Genomic DNA, 23,019 nt, shown 5'->3' with positions numbered 1-23,019 from the left:
AAGAAAGGGAGATGTGGTATTATGGAATAATAGTGTGAGGAATGCTTTTATTTTGAAGTAAGAGAGAGGTGACGTATGATGGGGGGTGTGTTTTAGCGGGGAGTTATGTTCAGGCTCACGGGCTGATTGTTGCTGTACCGAGTGGTTGAATAAAGGCAAGCTCTGAAGACGTCGTTGTATGAACCTCTTTTATGAATAACTTGACAGTGGTTAAACATGATTCGTCTTGTGTATATCTAACGGGCGATTTTTGGTCTCGTAAATCTATAATTTGTTCCCTGGGCAATCGTTTTGGATGAGGGGAAGTTTCATAACTTTATAAGCTATTTAACTGTACCGTTGTATGGTTAGACTAGATCGAGCGCTGACTTTTTATGTTTGACTGAATTGTTTGCTTTATTTGTATAGCTTCTTGTAACTTTACCTTTTACTTATACTTTTATAATAGCTAATATTGATAAAACTGAAATTTAACAAAAAGAGACTGGGTTGAGTTTTGTCATTTTAAATTTTAATACAACGAATATGATCTGTAATGTTGTTTACTGCAACATCTGTTGTTTAGTACAAATGCACATATTGCCTGGACCATATTAAAATGTTTAATATTTTTATATTATATTTAAAACGAAAAGAGGCAGCTTTGTGTTTTTCGTTTTGTTATAAATAGGCAAACGTTATGTGCAGAGAATAACATTTGTGTGGCTATAATGTGTAAGATTTCTTTAAATGAAAACGAAAAGAGTTAGTGTAGTGTTTTATAACACATTTCGTTGCCTAAAATATACACAGAGATAACCGGAGTAGCAGAGCGAGCTGAGTGACGCCCGCTGCGTTACGGTACGTTCACACGGGGCATCAGCGTCAACGCTTGACGGAAGGCGTGGCTGAAGTTTGGCACTGACGCCATGGTCATAGTAGCGTCAGCCAATGAAATTAGACAGGAACTCAACAACAAGCTTCATTGTCATTCAATGGTCATAAAGGACCGGGTGATTGCCTACCGCAATAATTAGTTTCTCCTCCATTTTAAAATGTATCCTCAGTTTGCTGCTCTTGAACAGGATGAACGTGATTGGCTGCCGCCTGGCTACTGTATTTGCATAGAGCGATCTGATTGGCTGACGCTTCCGTCGGCGGCGCTTCACTGGCGTTGCTCGCGGCAGAAGTTGAAAAATTCTCAACTTCTGCCGCGAGCAACGCCAGTGAAGCGCCGCCGACGGATCCACAATTCTTTTCGGCAACGCTTGACGTCACCCATTCAAAGTCAATGGGAAGCGTTGACGCTGATGCCCCGTGTGAACGTACCGTTAGAAGGTGGGCGGGGTTAGGATTTCCCAAGATGGCGCCGCCCATACCCCCCATAAACGGCTTCAAACCCGTTCTTCAGAAAGTCTATGGGTGACGTCACAGACGCTTTGTCCATATTTTTTACAGTCTATGGTTGCCACACAGCAGGGAACCCAACAGTAATTTCTAGTACACATTGAATAGGGCATAAAAGTGGTTTATAGGTATTGCCTGCCAAATGTGAAGGTAAGGACATTTTGATGGTCACAACTAGATTTTTAAAAATAACACTTAAAAATAAACAGCCAGCAAAAAAGATGCTCTTGCCAGGGAAACTATTTTCAGATGACTGTTTAATCATATTTAATGTGTCATGATTTCTGACAGCGGTTTATATGACTTTCTTTTTTGGAAGAGGAGTTACTACTCGGCACCTAATAAGTTCCAGAAGTTTCTGCATGTTTTGCACAAAATGGTTAAAACCCTGGATATCTCAATCAAGATAGAAAATGCAATCATTTACTCAACCTCATGTCATTCCAAACCCATACTGTATTTGTTTTAAATGGAGTTTTGAAGATTGTTAATGCAGCTTTTCTTCTTCTGAAGGACAGTTCACTATGCCCATGATTGTCAAGCTTCAAAAAACCATGAACAAAGTAGTCCAAAGGATTTGTCAGACTTGAAACTCCCACATAGTACCTTTATTGGAAGACCAGGCAGTAATTTCAATCATTTTGTGAATTTATATTTCCTTCTGCCAAAGCTCTTATATTTAAGAAGATAATATTATTAATTTTTGCAACTGAACGAAAAAAAAAACTAAAGCTGCAGTAAAGGGAAAGGAATTCAGTTAATAAAATCATTCCTCACACAAACCATATTGTATACGGATACAACTTTTGTTGCCATTCTTTATTAAGCTTGACAGCCATGGCCACTATGAACTGTTATATACATGTGTAATATAAAACATAAAAATGTACAAAGACTTTTTCAAGAGAATCATTTTCATGTCTCATGGAAAAAAACACCATACAGGTTTGGAACAGCAGGGACTGAATAAATAGCTTTTATTTTTAGGTAAACTTTAATCTTCACAGCCTTTAATCTTCATTTTAGATTATGCCAAATGACTGAATCAGTCATGTTAAAACACAAAATACAAGAAATAAAACACAATCCAACAGGTTTATCACCATTGTGTTGTTTATTTGGCCACCAGTTTACTTTATCAGTCAATTTAAATTCAATGGAATGCTTGTTCTCAAACATGTTTCAAAACCCAAATTCCTCCCAATATAATTCCCAAACCATCCCTTTCTTCAAATGTCACCCCTGAAATTCACCCCTCCTAGAAAAATAAAGACAGAACATGAGGGTTAAATCACACACTCATAACCCTGAACCCTGACATAGGGGAAAAGACTGATTAAGCTGGTTACAAGCCCTTTCTCCTCCCCGTCACACTGACCACTCAGATGTTGTCAACCGGCAATGGTTGGAAGGAATCTTCCACTAAGGATGGAAAGCAGGAAGGGTATGGAAGATGAGTTGTCCTTACAAGATGACAAATCTTTGCCATTTCAGTAACTGATATGGAATCTCTGATGGCACTCAATGAAGTGCAAAAAAAGGTTTCAAATCATCCTCCCTGATGACCAGAAAGCTGAGAGGGCCAACTCTGCCCCAGGTATAAAAACAACAAAAGTGCTGTTTCTGGGCCCTTCAGTATGCAAGGTTATAAAAAAGAAAATCATCAAAATATAAAATTAAATAAAACTAGTTCTCCACTTTTACATCTTTAAAAATAATTCAGTAGCAGTTGTTAAAGATTTTGAAAAATATAGAAAATGACAATGTGGTTTGACAGTAAAGGAACAGGGAAGGTACCTTAGTTTGTTCTCAGCTAAGTTTTGCATGCACTGTAATAGCAGCCCATTATAATAATTTTGTTTCCACCCTATGAACATCAACATATAGCCCCTCTGCCCTGAAATGTCTTTTCTTTCAGATAACAATCAAGGTAGAATAACTAGCCTCCCCCCTCCTTCATGGGTAGAATATTACCAGTATTAAGCTGCAAAATCTTAAAATCAGTCCCAGGATCATATATTTGAGTTGGGGGACAGATAAAGTTTAACAGATTACCATTACAATTGAACCTAAAATCTAGATATAGTTTAATGCCAGAAATCCCTGTAAAATAAAACGCTTCAAAGAGATAGTTGTGGGCAGAGAGGCACTTCTCTGGGCTGCAGACGGTTGGCCGGGGTGGTAATGACAGTACAGGCTGACAAAGGACCCTGTAACGCCCAGTGACTGTACGATTAGTTAGGAAAAGCTTTAGTGTTCACAGACAGGGAGGTTTAAAGTGGAGGTGGTGGTGGTGGTGGTGAAGGGTTTTGTCTCGCCTTTTCCTCCTAACTCTTATAACTCATCGTGTCCCTCTTCCACATCAGAATCATCCTCCTCTGCATCATCCAGATCAAGATCCTGTGGAAAGCACAATATATTCTTTTTAGAATCAATGTAAAAACAAGGCTGTTTTAGTGCAAGGGAAACTACTTTTATTATTGGCCACCAAAACAAATGTTTTCACAGCCAATTATGACCATCTCTACCAGAAGGCCATTTGTACTAGCATGAATTCAATTTATCAAAACTAATATGCCCTGCCACAAACATGCCAGTAATCCCTGCAAAAAAAAAAAAAAGAAAAAAAAAAAAAAAGAGCACGATACGTTCACAGGGCTGAGATCTGTTGTCACCAGTGTTTGGCTGCAAAGCTCTTTCCTCATAGCTGGAACGTGTGGACTAGCTATCGTTGACTGACTTAGTCCTGTCAGTTGTGGTAATAAGTGGTATACTATAAGTGGGGGGTAGGGGAATCATGGGATGGGACTAGAAGGTAAACAGCTATTACAGTTGTGTTGGGAATTAGTGGCAATGATAATGTTCTACAATTAGACTTCCCCAAAGAGGAAGCAGGGAGTCTGGAATGGATTTCTATGGTCCCAGATGGTGCCTAAACTCTGATAACATTCGTCTCAAAGACTCTGGGACTGAGGACTGATCTGGACATCACTGAAGCCAGCGTGAAAGGAAATAAGGTGGAAGTTTATAATTGAATGACACCCAAACTTTAAAGGTTGATGAAGGGCCACTTTAAATGAACTCTGCATAACCCAGGGCCTGTTTAAACTAGGGCTAGTCCGAATACCATTTTTTGAGCTTCGAAGCTTCGGTAGTAATGAACATCGAATATTCGAAGCTTCGGAGAGAGGGTGCTGAACATATTCTTCTCTCTAATAAAGACAGGAATCTCTATGTGTCGGTATGTCCGTTTGCATTTTGATTTCGAGAACCGTTCATCCAACCGACTTCACAAGGGAGTGCAGTGTCGCATTTGGTGCAATAGATGGACACGCGAGACGCAACACATTCAGAATTAATAAACTTTTAGTAAACTACAGAACAGCGCGAGCGGGAAGCGGCGCATCTCACGCGGGCAAGGCTTATATGCTCCGAGAACGGACACTGCACTAGTGCTATAAAACGCGCACACACACAGGTCTGTTAACTTAAGCAATAGGCTACTTTTAAGGTAGTCTAATATTTTTCTGACTAACAAATTACTGACACAGTAAAGGGTAGATTTAAATAAAGAAAAACAATTTAAATAAAAGAAAAACGAAATTTAAATAAAGAAAAAACGAAATTTAAATAAAGAAAAACGAAATTAAGTTAAATTAAAAACGAGATTAATTTAGATTGATAATAACGGGTAAAAAGGCTAATACATTTTGTTTCTATTATTCTATTTTCCACAATGTCAAAGCAACGCAGCTTAACCCAAAACACAAGCTCAGGCATGCACTTCGGTCCATACACACTCCTGCTGTACTGCGCTCTAGCCAGAGAACACTCCCGTTGTTCTATTTCTAGCATGCACGCGTTTTCCGCGTGGCTTGAGCCGCAACTGAGACGCGTGTCTCACGCAGGCAGTGTGCAAACTCCAACCTGTTAACATGGGAGCCGAAATAAAAACAGACATGCCACGCAGCCAGTGTGTCACCGGCCTTATTCAAGCGCGAATGAGAACCGTTTCGCGGGGGATCCCAGGTGTGCAAAAAACAAAAAAAACCCAGAATATTCGATTATCAAATTTTCAAATCGAATACCAACCCACCGAACGAATATTCGGGTCCAGCCCTAGTTTAAACCTGGTATCAAGATGAGTTTTGGTCGATCGGATCACAAGTAGACCAGGGAGAAACACCCGTTTATACCTGGTATTTTAATCTGTTTCTTATCCACTTCAGACCACTTCTGTCCTGATTTCTTCAAGGGGAGGGGTCTATATGTGGGTAAATGTATGGGCTTTTTCAGATCTTTCAATCTAAATGGACGAAACGAGCGCGCGCACGGTTATGCGCTTATGTCTATAGGCCTATAACCAGGGAGCTGCTATCTATACGCGGGGTATTGAAATTGCTTTTGAATGTGCACTCACTCGAATCAGTCAAATTTACGACCACGGGTACTCCATGTATAGGGAGCAATCGTACTGACCGCACATTTTACAAGATGACATATTTGTCAATGACACTGATGCTGCATGGAGCAGAGCAGACCCTTTCAGTTAATAATTCTAGCATCCGTTGTCCAACTAAACTAAATGGTTTTTATTTCCACAAAAAAAAAAAAAAAAAAAAAAAAAAGACAGAGGGGGCTGTGCCATGGTGGGCAAGTAAAGTAATAGTGTACGAGCAAACAGACTACCGCAGCAAGCCTATTTCAAATGCATTCGACCACATGAGAGCCTACACACGAATGCATCCGGTCAAATTAGTTTTTTTTACTACCTCTGGAAGTGGTAGAATGTGGACCAGCTCAAAAGATTTTAGACCAGGTTTACAGCTGTATTTAGCATTGTATACTTGTGATCGGATTGACGAAAATGCTTCTTAATACCAGGTGTAAACGGGGCCTCAGGCTCTTGACAATTGCCTGTCTGACAGATTTGCAGCAGGGTCTTTTACCCCCTGCAGAGGAGGACCAGAGCCAGGAATGCCCATGAGACAGACAGCAAACAACTGCAGCTCCACAAGCAAACTCTTCAAGCTTACAACCAATATTATGCCAACTATTGGTAACATTGACTATTTATATTGGCAATGCTAATGACAAATTTAGCAAATTAACAAATTCAACAAAGTTAAACCAAATGACTAGCCTGGCTAACGTCAGACCTAGTCTCATTGAGACGTGGTCTGGGAACCACATGTTCATTTTCTCGTATTTGAGGCGTGGTTTATGAATGCCCAGAGCCGTTTATTGGGCGCTACGAATGTCTATCAAATGCGCCTGCACGTAGCTCATAGCCAATCGTTTCAATTATACCAGATGACGCATGTAGAGCGACAGAAATTCGACGAGGAAGACGACGAAATAGATAGTGTTCTAAGTAGTTTAGAACGCAAGTTTAAGGCTGCATCGAAAGGTCTGCTGCCATGTTGGATCCATAGATATAAACAAACTGCTTCGGTGTGTCGCATAGACGTCGTCATCGTCTTGCTACTCCCTCCCCGTTCTGTGATTGGTCCCCTCGCTGAGGCAAAAATCTGGTCCATGGAATCCAGGCTGCCTAGCAGCGTGAATAAAATCGCGCTGTGCGCAAGGCAGCATGGGGAAACCCAGGCTACCAAATGACTGAAAAACAAATTTAATTGCAGTAAAGTTATACATACATCTGATTCTTCATCCTCATCTCCAGCTGGTGCTCCACCTTCTTTTCCTCCACTCTCCAAAAACTTTGTGAATCCATCTAGTGTTCTCTCACCATTGTAGTCAATTACCTACAGAAAGAAAGAAAAAGACATAAGTGACAAACGTTTCAAAATCAAAAAAAGCATTCAATACATCTCAGTAACTTGTTTATGGTGTTGGTCATAGTTGGGTAAACTTGCAAAACTGGGCTCTAGCAAAGATTAATTTTAGCAGTAACTTAAGTAAACTCAACACTCATTTACCATAGTGGTCTTTTATTGTCAACATCCATGGACATCCATGGTTTCCAGACGGTCCGTTTCCTCAAAACACATTTTAGAATGATGAGGTTTTTAAATTCCAGAATTAAATCCATGGGGTACCTACATCTCTCTATGAACCTAGACAAGGGATGAATTCACTGGGCCAGGAGTGTCTCGTTTCCACCGCATGTGTTGTGAGGCAGGCTTTATCTCAGAACAAAAAACTGTTCAAAATTAGGAATACAAACTTAAAAAAAAAAGGGGGGGGGGGGCTGACCCATAATGACCCTGGCGAGGTCTGTTCCAAGTGGAACCCATCTTGGAAAACCTCTGTATGATCCTGGCCTGTACTGTAACTCAGGGTGTTACCAATCTTCGTATAGCCTAGGTCAACTTTGTGGAGAGCAACAATTCTAATTTTCTAATCATTACAGAGTTCTTTGCCATGAGGTGCCATGTTGAACATCCAGTGGTCAGTATGAAAGAATTGTACTCAAAGCACAAATTTTAACTACTCTAATACAAGATACGCAAATTTGTATGGTCCTGTCAAGCAGACAAAAACATGAAAATGATGAACAGGACATGGCTTTGCATGGTTAAATGATGTACAGCTATTATCACTCAGGGTGTACTCATTTTTGTTGCCAGCTATTTTGACAATAATGGCTGTATGTTGAGTTAATTTCAGAGCACAGTAAATATATACTGCTATACAAGCAGCACATTGACTACTCTAAAATATATTCAAGTTTCATTTCTATGGTCCCTTGAGAAGATATTCTAAAATGTTCGCTGAAATGTGAGGGGTGTACTCGCTTTCGTGAGATACTGTACATACACATGCATACATATACCAAAAAATGTGTGTATATACACTGCCGTTTAAAGGTTTGGGATTGGTAAGATTTTTTATGTTTTTAAAATAAGTCTTCTATAAACTAAGTCTGCTTTTAAAATATATATTTTAAAAAAAATACTCCTAAGACAATTTCTTGCATGGCCTTACCGTACGGTCATCGCCAGCAGGGAAGAACTTTAGCGTGGGGAAGCTATGCACTTTGACAGATTCAATCTCATTGGCTGTGGAGTCCATCTTGGCCACAACGATATTTGCGTTGTCTTTGAATTTCTCACCTAACTGATCCCAGATGGGGGCCAGCTGCTTACAGTGACCACACCATGGGGCATCTGGAGAGAAAAAAAAAGCAAAGGGAATAAAGAAAAAAAAAAATCAAACAGGTTTGATAAAGCATAAAGGTGAGTAAATGACAGACCTTAATTTTGGGTAAACGATCATTTTAATTGGACTACAAATGCAGAGCAAGTGCAACAAATCCGAGAGCAAGACAGAAGCGATTTGTTACACGGATATAATTCTCCAAAAATGTGATTACACATTGTGTCGTGCATGCTTGGACATACATGGCTCGACTATACAAAACCCCACTGGCAGCAATGACTAACTATGCAGATAAAAGTACTTGATATTTGTGATAATGATGACCCATCATGAAATAATGTTGGATAATGGCTAAAAATTGGCAGACTTGCAGAGAGTACAGGGTATAGAAACAGGAATGTACAGGACCCTACAACCGTTTCAGGGTGCAGAGGAATACAAAACCGAATAGGAGTAGGAGTAAAGTTGTGGAAAAAAGCAGTTGTGCATCAGGCACTGGTTACTGACAGCTGGACGCATGCTGAAATCCTACCCACTGTTTAAACATTGGACATCGATGGAAATCCGAACTTTTCACATGCTCAATTGACCGGCACTCCTAATGCCCGCCCTCAAATGACACAAAGAACACCCTCTGTGCATAACCCAGAGACAAATTTGTTAGAAAGTCAGTCAGAGAAAAAAAAGTGCCAAGTTTGGGAAGCAAGTTGCTTTTAATAACTCTGGAGCCAAAATTATCTCAGCATTTCCCATTATTGCATGTTTAAGAGATTATGCAAGCATCCTGTGAGTACCGATGCCAGGATTAGCAGTATGCTGGACAGGAATCTTTAGTTTATGATGCCAGGCTTTGAGAGCGGCAATCAAGAGATGCCGCCTTAAAATAAAACAGGCAATTTGCCATGAAAAGTGATCCCTCAAAACAACTGGTCAGACATGAAACTCAAGGACCAGCAACATTCAAGGCTAGAGAACTTGCATCCAAGCAAATATTTTTATATTGAAAAAAATAAATAAAAATAATACTTACAAAACTCTATAAAGACATTCTTGGCAGGGTTGAAGGCAACCTCTTCAAAGTTTTTGCCAACCAAGACCTTGACAGGGTTCTTATCCCAGTCTTCAGGAATGTCCTGACTCATCAGATGAGGCTACAGAAAAAAAACGACATTAAAATCATTCCAGAGAGACAGAACACATTTTCTTAACATCATTAAACGCCAACATTAAGTCAATATTAGTGCCAAAATTCCCATCCAATGATCAAAATCTGCAGGTTTAATATCACAATTTTCTTATCAGTTCATAATATCATCATTGTATATTTCAAAATTTGATACAGAAGCCCATTTATTAAAAGTTACTACTAAATGTAGCTATTAAAACCTTAAACCCAAGCAATGTTCTCCACCACCTTTAGTTTCCCCTCTGTAAAGGCTGTGCAGAAGGTGATTATGTTCTCTGCTGTGATTTCTGAGGATTCTGGTCTGTATTTGGTCATCTCTTCCTCAAGGGTGATGAGGCGGATTGCTGGGCACTCTTCCTTCTTAAGACCAAAGAACTCCAGAATTCGCTGGTTATCATCCACATCACTGTCAATAAAGATGAAGAGAATCTGCAGGGAAAGCAAATTAGGTTAAATCCAAATGTAAAAAAAAAAAAAAAAAAAAGGAAACAAATCTTAAAATAAAGGGGCACCCACTTTGCCTTTGAAGCCCTCTGCTGCTTTCTTAAATTGGTCCATCTTGTCCTGGAAGTCTTTGGCTGTTTTAGGTACAAACATTAGGATGTGGGATTTGATTTCACCTCCAAAGATTTTTGGGGCAGTCTGCAATGGAAGAATAAGAAACTCAGAATTAATTTCCCCCACCCACAACCTCCAATCTTAAAACACATTGGGCCTCATTTAGCAAAATAACAGACATTTTACGACAGGGTTCACATGTGATTTATGAAACATTCGTATGCTGCAAATCCCATCATACGAATAATCGTACGATGATAAATCAATGAAAAAAAGTGTCATTTGAATATCACGCCCCTAAAAATTCACGATTTAGAAGCCTCGCCCCTAGAGTTTGACATGGTGAAATGTAACCTGGCCAAGAAGAGGAAGCATCTCATACTCCAAAAAACACCCGTTAACCTTGTAATTGCAAACAATTATATTAATTTATATGTATATTGAATACCGGTAAATAAAACGAAACATTTACAAACATTATAAACCCTAAACTAGGCTATTTTCCCTTCACTCCACAACAAATCCTTAATTTAACAGTATTCAACAGAAGAATGAAAAATAAGTAGCTAAAAAAAAAAAAAAAAAAAAAACATTGCCACTATAGCCTTTTTATAATATATATATCTATAATTTTAACATTATACATTAAATTTACACATTATAAACAATTTAGGCTAATGGGCTCACCTCTCATTCGGCAAGAACCCAAATACGTTTCCAAATTTGCCATCTAACTTTTGGTTGTTAAACTATTATGTAAATAAGGCTTTTTACTTCATTCGTGTTCCAGTATCCATGTAGAACAGCATCCTTCATATGTGCAAAAATATGATTGGCTGGGTGCTGGGCATGCTGATTTTACAGCAGACCCTTTAAATTGAGCAGTGTAACTTATGTTTGGTTGATGACATTTCAGCCATTCATCAAACTAAAATGCAAAGTTAGCAACAGTAGAACTGATATTTTGTGTGTGCGGAACTGTGCGCGCTTGAGGCGCCTGCATGATCAGTTGGTTTTAATAAAATATAGATAAAGAAAACAAATACAGTGCATTAGAGTGTCACAAACGAGCCTGCTTATACTAGTCGCAGTTTTTTCCTTTAGTTAATCTGTTAATTAATTAAGTGAAATATATTTTGTGTAGTCCTATTCATTTTATCCCTTTTATATAGTACAATTTATTATGTTTTTATTCTGCAGGTACATAGTGTGACCATGTGGGAATCCTCATGTTCTGTTGTTTACGCTGCTATTTGTGCATGTAAAGCTAAACCCCTGAGGGGAAATAACATGTGGCATTTTTTAATGGGTCTCACACACACACCAATCTATAATTTTAATTTGACAATCTAGTCATTTAACGGTTAATGACCAATTGATGAGCTTCAAGAAAATAATCTAAAATGAAGAAAACACTCATTACAGTTCCACCAGATTTATTATGCTACACGCAAATTCACACCAATTCAAAAACTTGGGTACACGAGATGAGACGTGTGATTTGATCGTAGCCACCACTCATGTCCATATTGATAAATGTCAAGTTTTGCGTAGAAATGGCCGGACGCCCAGTTTTCTGTTGTACGTTCGTTTCATAAATGAGGCCCATTCAATTTCACATCTCAGTGAAAATACAAATATGGCAACCTGGGTCCTGTATACAACAGTTCAAACTCTAAATGTCAATATGGAGCAACAAACAGAAATGTGGATAAAAAGTCAAGTGTACCTGCTCCGTGAACTCAATGACCAGGGGAAGCTGGTTGGCCTTGATGAAGGGCAGCAGATTTTCTTTGCTGATCTCTCCATCAAAAGTATTCCGACCCTCATCAAACTTGGGGGGGAAAGAAAGAGAGAGAGATTGTTAAATCAAGTCTTATTTACACTGCATTTCTCTGTGTACACAGCAACACAAACCTGGTGAGCATTATTCACTGTAACTGAGTGTTGAGTAGGGAACTATGAATCAATCAGCATAGAAACGTGACTGTAACAGTTGTTGGTCGCAGGGCAGCGGATATTCTAGTTAAGACATATTCAGTGGGCATTAATAGCATGCATAAAGCGAGCAGCTGCATTTTGGAATGAGGCAGTAAGGACAATGAATTTCAGAGTGTGTTTGGGTGCTAAGAGACAGAATCTCAAAGCCGCTTTAGGGACAGGGGTCAAGAAGAAGTTTAGCCCATTCCTGATTATAGATTTAGAGCACATCCATCCTACTGAGAATGAATCATTGTAGCTAGTTTCTGTAAAATACAGTGATTTAGTCTGTGAAAATTCGTTTTTATTTGTATTCAGGATTACCACACATTTTAAAACAATGGATTTCCATGAACGGATAAGGACTTTTAAAATCTTTCAAATTCACTAATGGATCATGCAGACCAATTTTTGAACTGCTTTTAACAATTAATTGAAGACTCAATTTGCTAACCACTCACAGATCATTAAGGCTTGCCTTGACAAAACTATTTAGAGCAGGGGTGCAAAACTCAGTTCCTGGAGGGCCACAGCCCTGCAGAGTTTAGCTTCAACCCTAATTAAATGCACATGATCCAGCTAATATAGTCCTTCAGGTATGCGTGTTGGAGCAGGGTTGCAACTAACCCATGCAAGACTGTGGCCCTCTAGGTATAGAGTTCTGGTTTAGAGCAAAGCATAACTACAGGGAAAATTACAGAAATTTCCATGTCACAATTCGAAAACTATGACCATGGAAACCCTATGGATTTCTGATGGACGATAAGAGTAGAGAGTGAGGTAGGGTGACGTAAGGCCAATCCTTAATCAGGGGATATTTAATCAGCAGTACTCTGAGGTTCAACACACATCAAGTAGTATTGGTTGTGATCTGATCGGAGAGAAATATGCTTGAATTGCCACAAGATTTCATCTCTGTGTGGAGCTGATCTACCTCAGAAGCAGGGTGTCCCATTCAGAGTTAAAGCACATAATTTTCTGAATGAAAAAACACTGAATACTTTAATCTAAATCATGTACACATTTCCCACATTTGATCATCTTGCACATTTCCCATTTGATCATCTTGGACCTCCACACCAAACAGCATCAAGAAAAATCTGATATGTCCAGTTGATCCTATTTTTCAGGTGACGTCAATAGGTCACCTATGCCACAATAAAAATAAATAAATTTTTTTTTTTTTAATCAGACAAACTACTGTAGCGTAGCAATGGATGGACAAAACCAGAGAGTTTTTGTTTGACCCAAGCAGAAATAACAGGTGGCAAAATGGGCACATTTGAAAGTGAATTCACTCATGTGGTGCTCAAGTGTTATAAGCAATGGGTGAAGTGTCTAAACGCCTACATTTCTACCAAACTTTCAGTTTTTCTTTTGTAGGAAGCTGCGCAATAAAATGTATTAATGGGCTGACATAATGACTCACTGACCCTGATAAACTAGAGCATCATTACATAATGAATTTAAAGGTCAAGGGGGGAGATCTGCTGTCAGCTTGAACCGGAAAACCAAATTTATAGTGCGACTGAGCAAAGACCAATAATAGCATTGCCAGATATGACTAGATGCAGCAGGATCAACTTTCCATGGCTGCACGCTTCTCTTAAGAGCTTGATGTTTAGCTGATAATATTTTATCACCCCCTTGTGAGTTTTTTTTCTAAAGGTTTGAAAGCATGTGATTGTTCTGATCCCTTGTATTAAACTATTTATTGTACCATTTAAAACACTACGACCCAGGGCCACAATAAACAGTCCTTGGGTCAGTTAAAGAACCTTCATCACGGGCCCCGAGTTGAAATCATGATCATTTTCCGGGCCTCCTTTCATGATCCAGGCCTAAACGTCCAGTTACTGGAGGCCCTGCTACTACCCATTCAAGAGTCTGCAAAGTTACAAAGCACAGTCCACTTCAAAGAGTTATTCTCTGTATCAGTAAGCAGTATCTGAACTTCTTTTAAAGGCCTCACATGTCCTTTCCCAGAAAGAAAACTCATCACAATATTACTCGTTTAAATAATTCCCAACGAAGGCTTCCACAAACAAGGGGACAAGGCCTGGTTGAGTTGTGTTATGGTAAGGTGAGTGACACTTTCAGTTAACCAATTACAACACTGATCTAGTGGATCAGTCAGAGCACATTGAGATTTTCAGAAGGAGGGGCTTCATACAGACCAGTGGCCTGTTGCACAAAGCTAGCTTAAACTGAGTTTCAGAGTAGGTTAAGAGAGTTGACAAATCCAGATAAATCCAACCTGGTTTTAATCAGGTTCAGCCGTCTCACAAAGCTAAACGTTATAAACGTTCTGTCAACTCAGGTTTGATCCAGAGTTTGCGATTAACTCTGAAGCATGTGCACCTGAAAGTGCAGAGAACATGGAGAACATCAGTATGATTCACTTCTCTCGAGAGAAACGGCACAATTAATTTCTCTTCTAAATATTAAGAGATGCTGCAGCGAAAGTTTGAGAAGGTAGCTGAAAGAAAACATCTGACTATATCAATGCATGTGAATCAAAGAAATAGGCCTAATAATTATAGGTTCACAAAGAGCTCAAATGAATACACTGTTTAAAAGCATTATATATAAATGCGTGTATTATATTCATTTTCATATGAATTTAAAAGCAAAGTTTAATATTACTTGTCAATTAAAAAAAAAAAAAAAAAAAAAAAAATTATATATATATATATATATATATATATATATATATATATATATATATATATATATATATATATATATATATATATATATATATATATATATATATATATATATATATACTTAATGCATATTAGTTATAATTCACATAATACAAATTTAAATTAGCAGCAAAAGATGAGCAATTTTGTCTATAAAGTTTTTCCATTATGCTAAAATTTAGAGCGAGATATAGGGGGCGTGGCTTTATTGCATCTGATACATGCCACTTTGCTCACAGTTGATTGGTCCAGTTTTGGTTTGCGATCTCTAACCCAGAATAAAACTTACTCCGGAGCAGGTTAGCTGTGTAGCGCAAGTTACCATGGCAATGAACACCGCTAAAAACCAATCCACCTTCTTGAGCCTGAAAAACCAGAGCTTGCTCAAACTAATCTCGAACTTACCTGGGTAGTAACTGAAACCAGCTTTGTGCAACAGGCCACAGAACAGCGCTGCGTTTCCCAAAAGCATAGTTAGCCTATGTTGATCGTAGAGACCATTGGTAGCGATTACTCTATAATCAACTTAGGCTTACGATGCTTTTGGGAAATGCAGCCCAGTGAGTTACTGACAAACTGGGAAAAGATGTGCTGCAACAAGATAAAATGTGTGAAAAATGTATTTGAACATTCAAGCATGAATCCTTCTCTAATAGACCCAAAAACAAAATCAAGATGTTATAAAAGGGTATAATATGGCCTCTTTAAAAGCAAGCAATAAGCAAATATCAAGGAGTCAAAGAGTTTAGTCAGAAGAGCATTATAAAGTGGACAACAGTGTACCTTCTTAAAGAGCACAACACCATCCTTGGCAACTTCAAACTTTGAAAAGACTGCATCATCAGAGGTGATGCCAAAGGGTATGTCATCCACAGACTCTGCGGTTTTAACAAAGGCCTTGGCATCTTCTGATTCAACATCCTGCAGAGAAAAACAATTAACAGTAATACATTTAATAAGTTTAAAAAAAAAAAATCCAAATTAGCTAAATTAGCTAAAGAAAAGAATAAATTTTACCTTAAAGAACCCAATTACTGCAACCTCATTATCAGCAATAAGAGACTCTGTCTGCGTCACATCACTCAAAGTAGTGGCTGCAGGGCCAGTTCGTTTTTTCAGCCAGTTGACAATGTCATCAGCCTGTCGACCAGCTGCAGACAGAGCATGAGCATGTCATAGTGAGGCAAAAGATCCTGGTGGCACCAAGCAAACACTTACAGCAGAAATACATTTATAGTAAAATGCCTTTGCACATGGCCATAGCCATCTATTAGGTCACTGAGGTCCAGACCTCTGTATTTTTCCGAGGTGCATATAATAAAGGTTGTGAAATATTTGCCTAATATAGTATTAACTCCACTTTATTTCCACAAGGATATTGCACAGCACCAAGATCTTATCAGGGTCTGATTTGATTGGTCATCTCAAATATTTTGACACTGACAAGTGGTGACAAAGTAGGCAGGTTTAATGTTCACAAAAGCTGCTGAGTGTGATTTCCAGCACAGCACAATGCTTCAGTTAGTGGTCAAAGTGCGAGATAAGATGCAAGTAGCTAAACTAAACATTTCATATTTAACAGCTGTTTTAGGATCGAAATGTTAAATGACCAACAAAAATCAGGCAAATAAACTAGTCTAATTTCACGTGCTCGCCGTTGTACTATTCTGTGAAACGACAGGGCGCGACTCAAGTAATTGTCCTCTTAACCATCAGGAATCAACAGTGAGAAGAAAGGTTTATTTTAGTACATCACCAATACCACACTACAAAAAGAATCGTGTAAATTCCAGTAAACCCTGAGATTATTACTTGTGACATTAGAACAAAATATGTGGATATAAAAACATGCATGTAGGCTATACAACTAAATTAACGATCTCTTACATATTTTCTAATTTCATTAAACATTTCATTAAAGGTGCATTGCGCAAGTCTCTGAGTTTTTGCAGAACTATGCCCCCTCTGGCGGCAAGCGAAACTGCAACCAGAAGTGTGCACGCTCAAGGACAAAAGTTTTCTTTTTTTAATCTTACATGGAGTTTGCGTTGGTGTTTGAAATGAACTACAAGCCGGTCTCTTAGAATCCATCTTCTATGGAGAATGGCGGCGAATACACAAACCTGCCAGACATAGCCAGGTGAGCGTGTCGTGAACGCGCATGACGTCACGCCCAGTCTAAAATTCCGGCCCGAATCCCTCTTATTTATTTTACTTTACAGGATTATAGAGACAATCTCAGTGATCAGAGAAGGGCTCATTCAGCCCATCAGGCAATTGTTTAAGCATGTATGGGTTAGAAAACAGGTATTTTTAACATGAAAAGTTGCTTAATGCACCTTTAAGTTTTGTGGACAGTTTTAAAGAGAAAAACACTCTGCAATGGAGTTGACTTATGAATTTGCACATGGTTTGTCTTTAAGCATATTAAAAATACCACATAGACAAACATTAAAAACTTAATTTTCAACACAGGGGGACTTTAAGGCATACATTTGATCAGTTCCTGCATTCTCTGGGAAACAAAGATTAAATCTAACTCAAGTACTCCTTCCACGTATCCTCATCCATTTATTGCCACAGGGCAGGACTGACATGTCAATCCGAATGACACATCACACACAGTTTCAAAGGTAGTCTTAATATTGCTCTTGTTATACCAGTAATGAGTGCCACAGGTTACAGCAGGAATGACTGATGCAACACGTCAGCAATTACACTGGGGTTCAGAATTTGATTATGTCTGAGATCTTATTGAGATCATGCGTTACAGAAACCCAGACGGCGTCCTTCCATCAAGGCTACAGATATAGCGACAGACAAAACTTCAGAAATTCTTTTGTTCCAGACAGTTTCAGATAATTCTGCAATCCCAAAAGGCAGGATTTCCCAAAGTGTATGCAAACACCTAGGGGTTTGTGAGGGAACTGCAGGGGGCTTGTGAGTTGATAAAAAGATAATTAACTAAATCAAAAGTAACACTAAAATAAGTGAATAGGAGTGCACAGTTATTCAAAAATAAAGCTAAAATAGTGGTATACTTTAAATTGTGATAAATCAAAAACTGCGATTTAAAGTATATATTCTGTTGTGCTGCTTGTTTCCAAGTGAAGAGCTAATGTTTTTTTCTTTATTAACGTGCAGCTTATAATACCATGTTTTCAGAGCAGCTTGGTTCAAACTAAACGCTGCTTCTTATAAAACTCAATCTCTGCAAGCATGCCAGTCTAAGATGCATTTGTAAATCTAATGTGTGCCAAGTTCAGTTTACATATATACACATGGTTTCCAACATTTAATGGCTGAAGTTTACAGAATTTAATGATTAAGGATTTTACATTTCAAAAGAGGTTTTTAATGGTTGAAAAGAATTTTTAGATAAATATTAGCATTTTAACTTAATTCTTGTAAAAAGCAAACTGTAAAAGTGAATTTTAAAACAACAACAAATCAAAATAAATCAATTACAATTTTTAGAATATTTGAACCGTTTACAAGCATATAATGTGACCATTAACCAACTGTGATCATGTGTCATTAAATTGAAATATTAACTTAATCTCAGGGGGTACTTCAAGTAAATATTTTAAATCTAAGGGGTTCAGGCTCAGCTGACAGAAAAAAAAAAGAAAAAAAAAGGTTAGCCCTAAGAAATTAAAGGTTAGAAATAAGAAAAAAAGGTTAGAAATAAGAAAAAGAACGCAAACTTTTAGACTGACAATTGAAAGTCCTAGAACTTTTTCTGAGGCTGGTCTGCAGGAGTAAGACTGTAATAAACAGACTTTGAGAGAAGCCTACATCAACCATACCACAGGCAACGTGAGGAACTGCACGTTGAAGGAAAGGGGGAGGCGCCTTATACACAGGCTAGAACGCAGGGCTTCCACGTACAGAATGACATGCACGTCCTCAGCAGTTAGCACTCACATTCATGGTACACAAGCATCTGACCTGTCTAAGTTGACTTATGGTTTACGATGTACGATAGCATAGTCAGATTACTCTTTAGCAATTCTAACCAAAACAAAGAAATTATATACACTCACTGACATCATTTTATCTGGTTTTAAAGAAATATTGTTACGGATTTTGAAAGCCTATCGTTTTATTCACAGATCTGAAATCCAAATAAAAGTAGTGTACATTTTTTACAAAGGTTTAAAAAAAAAAAACTTAAAACATTCTGGTAGGTCATATACAAAAAGGACCATAGATATTGTACAGAAAATGTGTGGCTCATTACACTAACCAGAATACTCCTTGGGGTTCTCCTTCTCTCCTCCCTTAAAGAACTTGATGGTGGGATATCCACGAACACCAAACTCTTGAGCGAGCTCAGCTTCCTCCGTGGCATCTACCTTAGCTAGTCTGATGTCAGAGCCTTCAGCTTTCAGCATACCAGCCGCTTTGGCATATTCGGGAACCAGGGCCTTGCAGTGCCCACACCATGGCGCATCTGCAATAAGCAAAAAGTGGTTAATTCAATACATCTTACATTTACTGAATGTTAGTAATTTTACATCAAGCATTCATTTACTCACAAACTACATTAGCAGTAATTTGTCTGAATGAACAGGTTAGTTGGGTTCATGACGAAACAGCATGAAGTTTCAGTTGGGTGTCCAAATGCAGTGAAATTAGATAAAATAACTGAATAAATCAAACTTAATCCTCACTCCCTCAACACGTCATGGCTTTAACAACATGCCATGTAGTGAGAGAAGACCAAAGTTCATAATGCTTAAGATGAAAATCAGTATGTGTCAAAAACTACTTCACAATATTATCAAATAAAGAACTAATGTAAGACTGCACTGGTATGTTTTCCACTGTTCACACGAGATTTTTTTATTTATTTCTCATTTATTTAGCAAGAAAAGTTATTTTTCTGATGTACACGTCAACCTAGCTCTGTGACCCTGGGAAGCCCCGCCCATATTACACGCTACCACGCCTCCCATTATGACGAAACACTCGTGGACACCAGTGATTGGTTAATTTGAGGGTCGATCACGACCATAAATCAGGATATACTTTAAGAACGGCCAATGAATTTAGCCCGGTAAAGACACATATAAACTAACAGTCCGGATACACACACGTTTGAGAAGTCTTTTATGATTAGAAACTCATTGATGCTTGCCAATAACAAGTCAAACCTCGTCTCATTTGCATGAAGTGGTGGAACATAAATAATGGCCAGGAAATCGAAAGTCGAAAACAAGTGAAAGTGCAAATCAGGGTTTAACCATTTCAACAAAAACGAAATTCAGAGAATCCAATCCAAGGCTGTTATCGCCCTGAATATGTATTTGAAACTACACGTCTGCTAACTTCGATTGAACGCATTATTCGCAAAAAGGTTTAACTTGCTCTTTTATTTATCAAAACAGAGTTTGAGTGACTGGCAATGACGTCTAAATAACAGTTACATTGCGTCCGCTTTTGTGAAAGCGTTCAAAATTGAACTCTTACGTTAGATTTACGTAGCACACGTCTATGTTACTACAAGGAGATCGACTCATGAACAGAGATCAATTATTGTGGTTGCAAGTTAAAACTAAGAATAAAACATAACTAATTTCACTGATAGTGGGTTTCGTTTAGCATTTTACTCATGCACAAACTATCGTCGTAAAACAAATGAATAACAAGTCAAACAAAGCTGGCGACTACTTACAAAACTCAACAAGGATATTTGGGTAAGTTTTGAGCGCCTCCTCGAAGTTACTTTTCTTCAGTACAAGCACGTCCTCCTCCTCGGTGATATCAGCCGTTATCATAGAGGCCAGCGCGCACACAACCAACAACTTCAGCATCTCGGATCACCTCCAAACGTGCCAGCTAATAATGAAACCGTGATGGAGACGGTTAGCGTGTCTGCAATTCTTTCACCTTTAACAGTCTGAAGTGAGTGACACTTGATTTTTGTGTCTGCCGCTAATAACGTGGCAATGTGCGCAGGAAACAGAGAGGAAGGCGCTGCTGCGCATGCGCATTTATGAGGCCGAACGCTGTTCGTGTTGAATTGTGAGTGGACCGCGCGTCTCCTAGCACCTGGAAGTGAATCTGCCCGTCTTGAATACTAATTTCCAAATCCTACTATGGCGAATGCTCTGCACATGCATATTATTATAGCGGTTAGTCACGTTGCGTAAACAGACGTGATGGCCAGTCAACTGGCGAATTAACTCGGATTAATTGACTTCTTTCCTCCAGGAAGGAACGCGAGCATCCTAATTAATATATTCATAAACCAAGCATTAATTTAAATGAATGTTTTCTTTGCATGTTTGTGGCTGTATTACATAAACATCCTAACTCAGAATCCAATCTGATTAGTAACCAACCACGGACATTTCACTTAGGAAATTTAACTTTTTCAAATCTTAAAATAATTAATATGTAATACACTCCCTGATTAGTAAAAGTTTTCGGTTCATGGGTTTATTGTAGGACAAAATAAAGGCAATGCACCTATAAGCAAAATAATATGAAAAAATGTAAAACAGAAAAGAATAAGATACAGTCAATAAGACCAACACTATGATAAAACAATGAGCTGACACAGGAAATGGTGCACTATTACTTTAACCACAATCTTTCTGTGGTTATACGAATCATTTGTCAACTATATTTTTTAGGATGTACAACATAATTATGTGTCCCCTAAACTAAAGATAAGATGTTTTAAATAGTTTGCATAAGTAGTAGGCTAATAAAAGTCCAGAAGCATTTACCTCATTATTACGTAATCAAATCTTGATAAAATGAGTCTTTTCCCCAGTCCAATTTGAGATAAGAAAGCATGAATACACTTTTCATAAATTTAGCTGTAAATGATGTCAGCACTTAAGGTTTTAGCTAGAAAACGATTTCATGCTATAAACCTTATAATCAGGGCTTGACACACCTGCCAACCTGAAAAATAGCAGTTTTCCCCATGGTAACGATGTCAAAATTGAGGCCAGTGAAACTAGTGGCTAGTAACTTTGGAAAACCACTAGCCACAGTGGCTTGTGAGCAAAAAAGTTAATGTCAAGCCCTGAGCCGTACACCACAAAGTGCTGAAATAAACACATAAAGAAAGAAAAAAAGAAAGAAAGAAGCATTTTAACAGAAACGCAGTGTCAGACTCTTTGTAACTTGCATTCAATTTCCTCAAAACCCACAAAGAAGCTGAAAGAAGAACACGAGGGTGACGCCTGATGTATAAGCACAAAAAGGCATTGAAATGTGCGCACACAATTTTCCATGCACATATTGGGAGTTATTAAAAAATAAACTTATGTAAATATGTGTGCATGGTCCGCACACTCTAGACCAGGGGTCTCCAACCTTTTTGTGAGTGAGGGCTCCCTCAAGGGATAAAATAATCTAGAGGGCTACTTATTTGATATACTCCAAAAATATAGGCTACAATTTATTATACAGTTGTAATTGAAATTATTCAACATCCATTGCAAATATTTTTTTATTTATTGGAACAATTTACAGACTTTCAGCTGTTTGCAATGAACAAATCAAACAAAAGTAATTGAAATAGTTCAACACAACAAATGTTTCAAGTGGTTTCCCCAAATTCAACTGAAAATGCAACTTTTAATGACTTCTGCAGTCTCCAAATTATTCAACCCCACTGAATAGAATCCCTCACAACAGCACAAATCTGCAAAAGAGGGGTTGTCTCAAGCACAGCTGATGCAACTAATCAAGGGCTTCTTTAGTTGCACCAGGTGTGCTTGAGCTAGAACACATGAAATATCTGGACTGGCTAGGTTTGTTGAGTGTCATGTTTGACTGCATGTTAGAATTATGGCTAAGTCAAAAGAATGGTCCAAAAAGATATCATCGCCCTTCACAAACAAAGAACAGGATACAAAAAGATAGTGAAGGCACTAGACACTGTTGGAAGCATAGTTTGCCTGTTCAAAGTCAGTCCCTCCAGTTTTTCGCGATTACGCGATCACTGAATACAACGCAAAATCAACAAAATGTCGCATTTTTTGCGATCCTGCATAATTCCTAATTTAACCGCAAAATAATCACAAAAATGAAAAAGACCTCACAAAACATTAA

The 23,019-nt window shown here is 38.3% G+C and overlaps 1 protein-coding gene across 1 annotated transcript; it reads right to left on the bottom strand.

Annotated features, from left to right (window-relative positions):
- Positions 1 to 2,622: 2,622 nt before the first annotated feature.
- p4hb (prolyl 4-hydroxylase, beta polypeptide) lies at positions 2,623 to 20,991 on the bottom strand. Its single transcript, XM_079883804.1, has 11 exons — positions 20,621 to 20,991; positions 19,190 to 19,396; positions 15,958 to 16,091; positions 15,724 to 15,861; positions 11,982 to 12,086; positions 10,211 to 10,336; positions 9,923 to 10,123; positions 9,539 to 9,659; positions 8,335 to 8,516; positions 7,044 to 7,151; positions 2,623 to 3,786 (listed from the first exon to the last, which is right to left on the bottom strand). The coding sequence occupies exons 1-11, from the start codon at positions 20,757 to 20,759 to the stop codon at positions 3,721 to 3,723; spliced, it is 1,527 nt and encodes a 508-aa protein (XP_079739930.1). The 5' UTR covers positions 20,760 to 20,991; the 3' UTR covers positions 2,623 to 3,720.
- Between the last annotated feature and the right edge of the window lie 2,028 nt (positions 20,992 to 23,019).

Source organism: Squalius cephalus (genome assembly GCF_949319135.1).
Source record: "Squalius cephalus genome assembly, chromosome: 10".
Classification (NCBI taxonomy): Eukaryota; Metazoa; Chordata; class Actinopteri; order Cypriniformes; family Leuciscidae; genus Squalius; species Squalius cephalus.
This window is presented reverse-complemented; position numbering and strand designations above follow the sequence as displayed.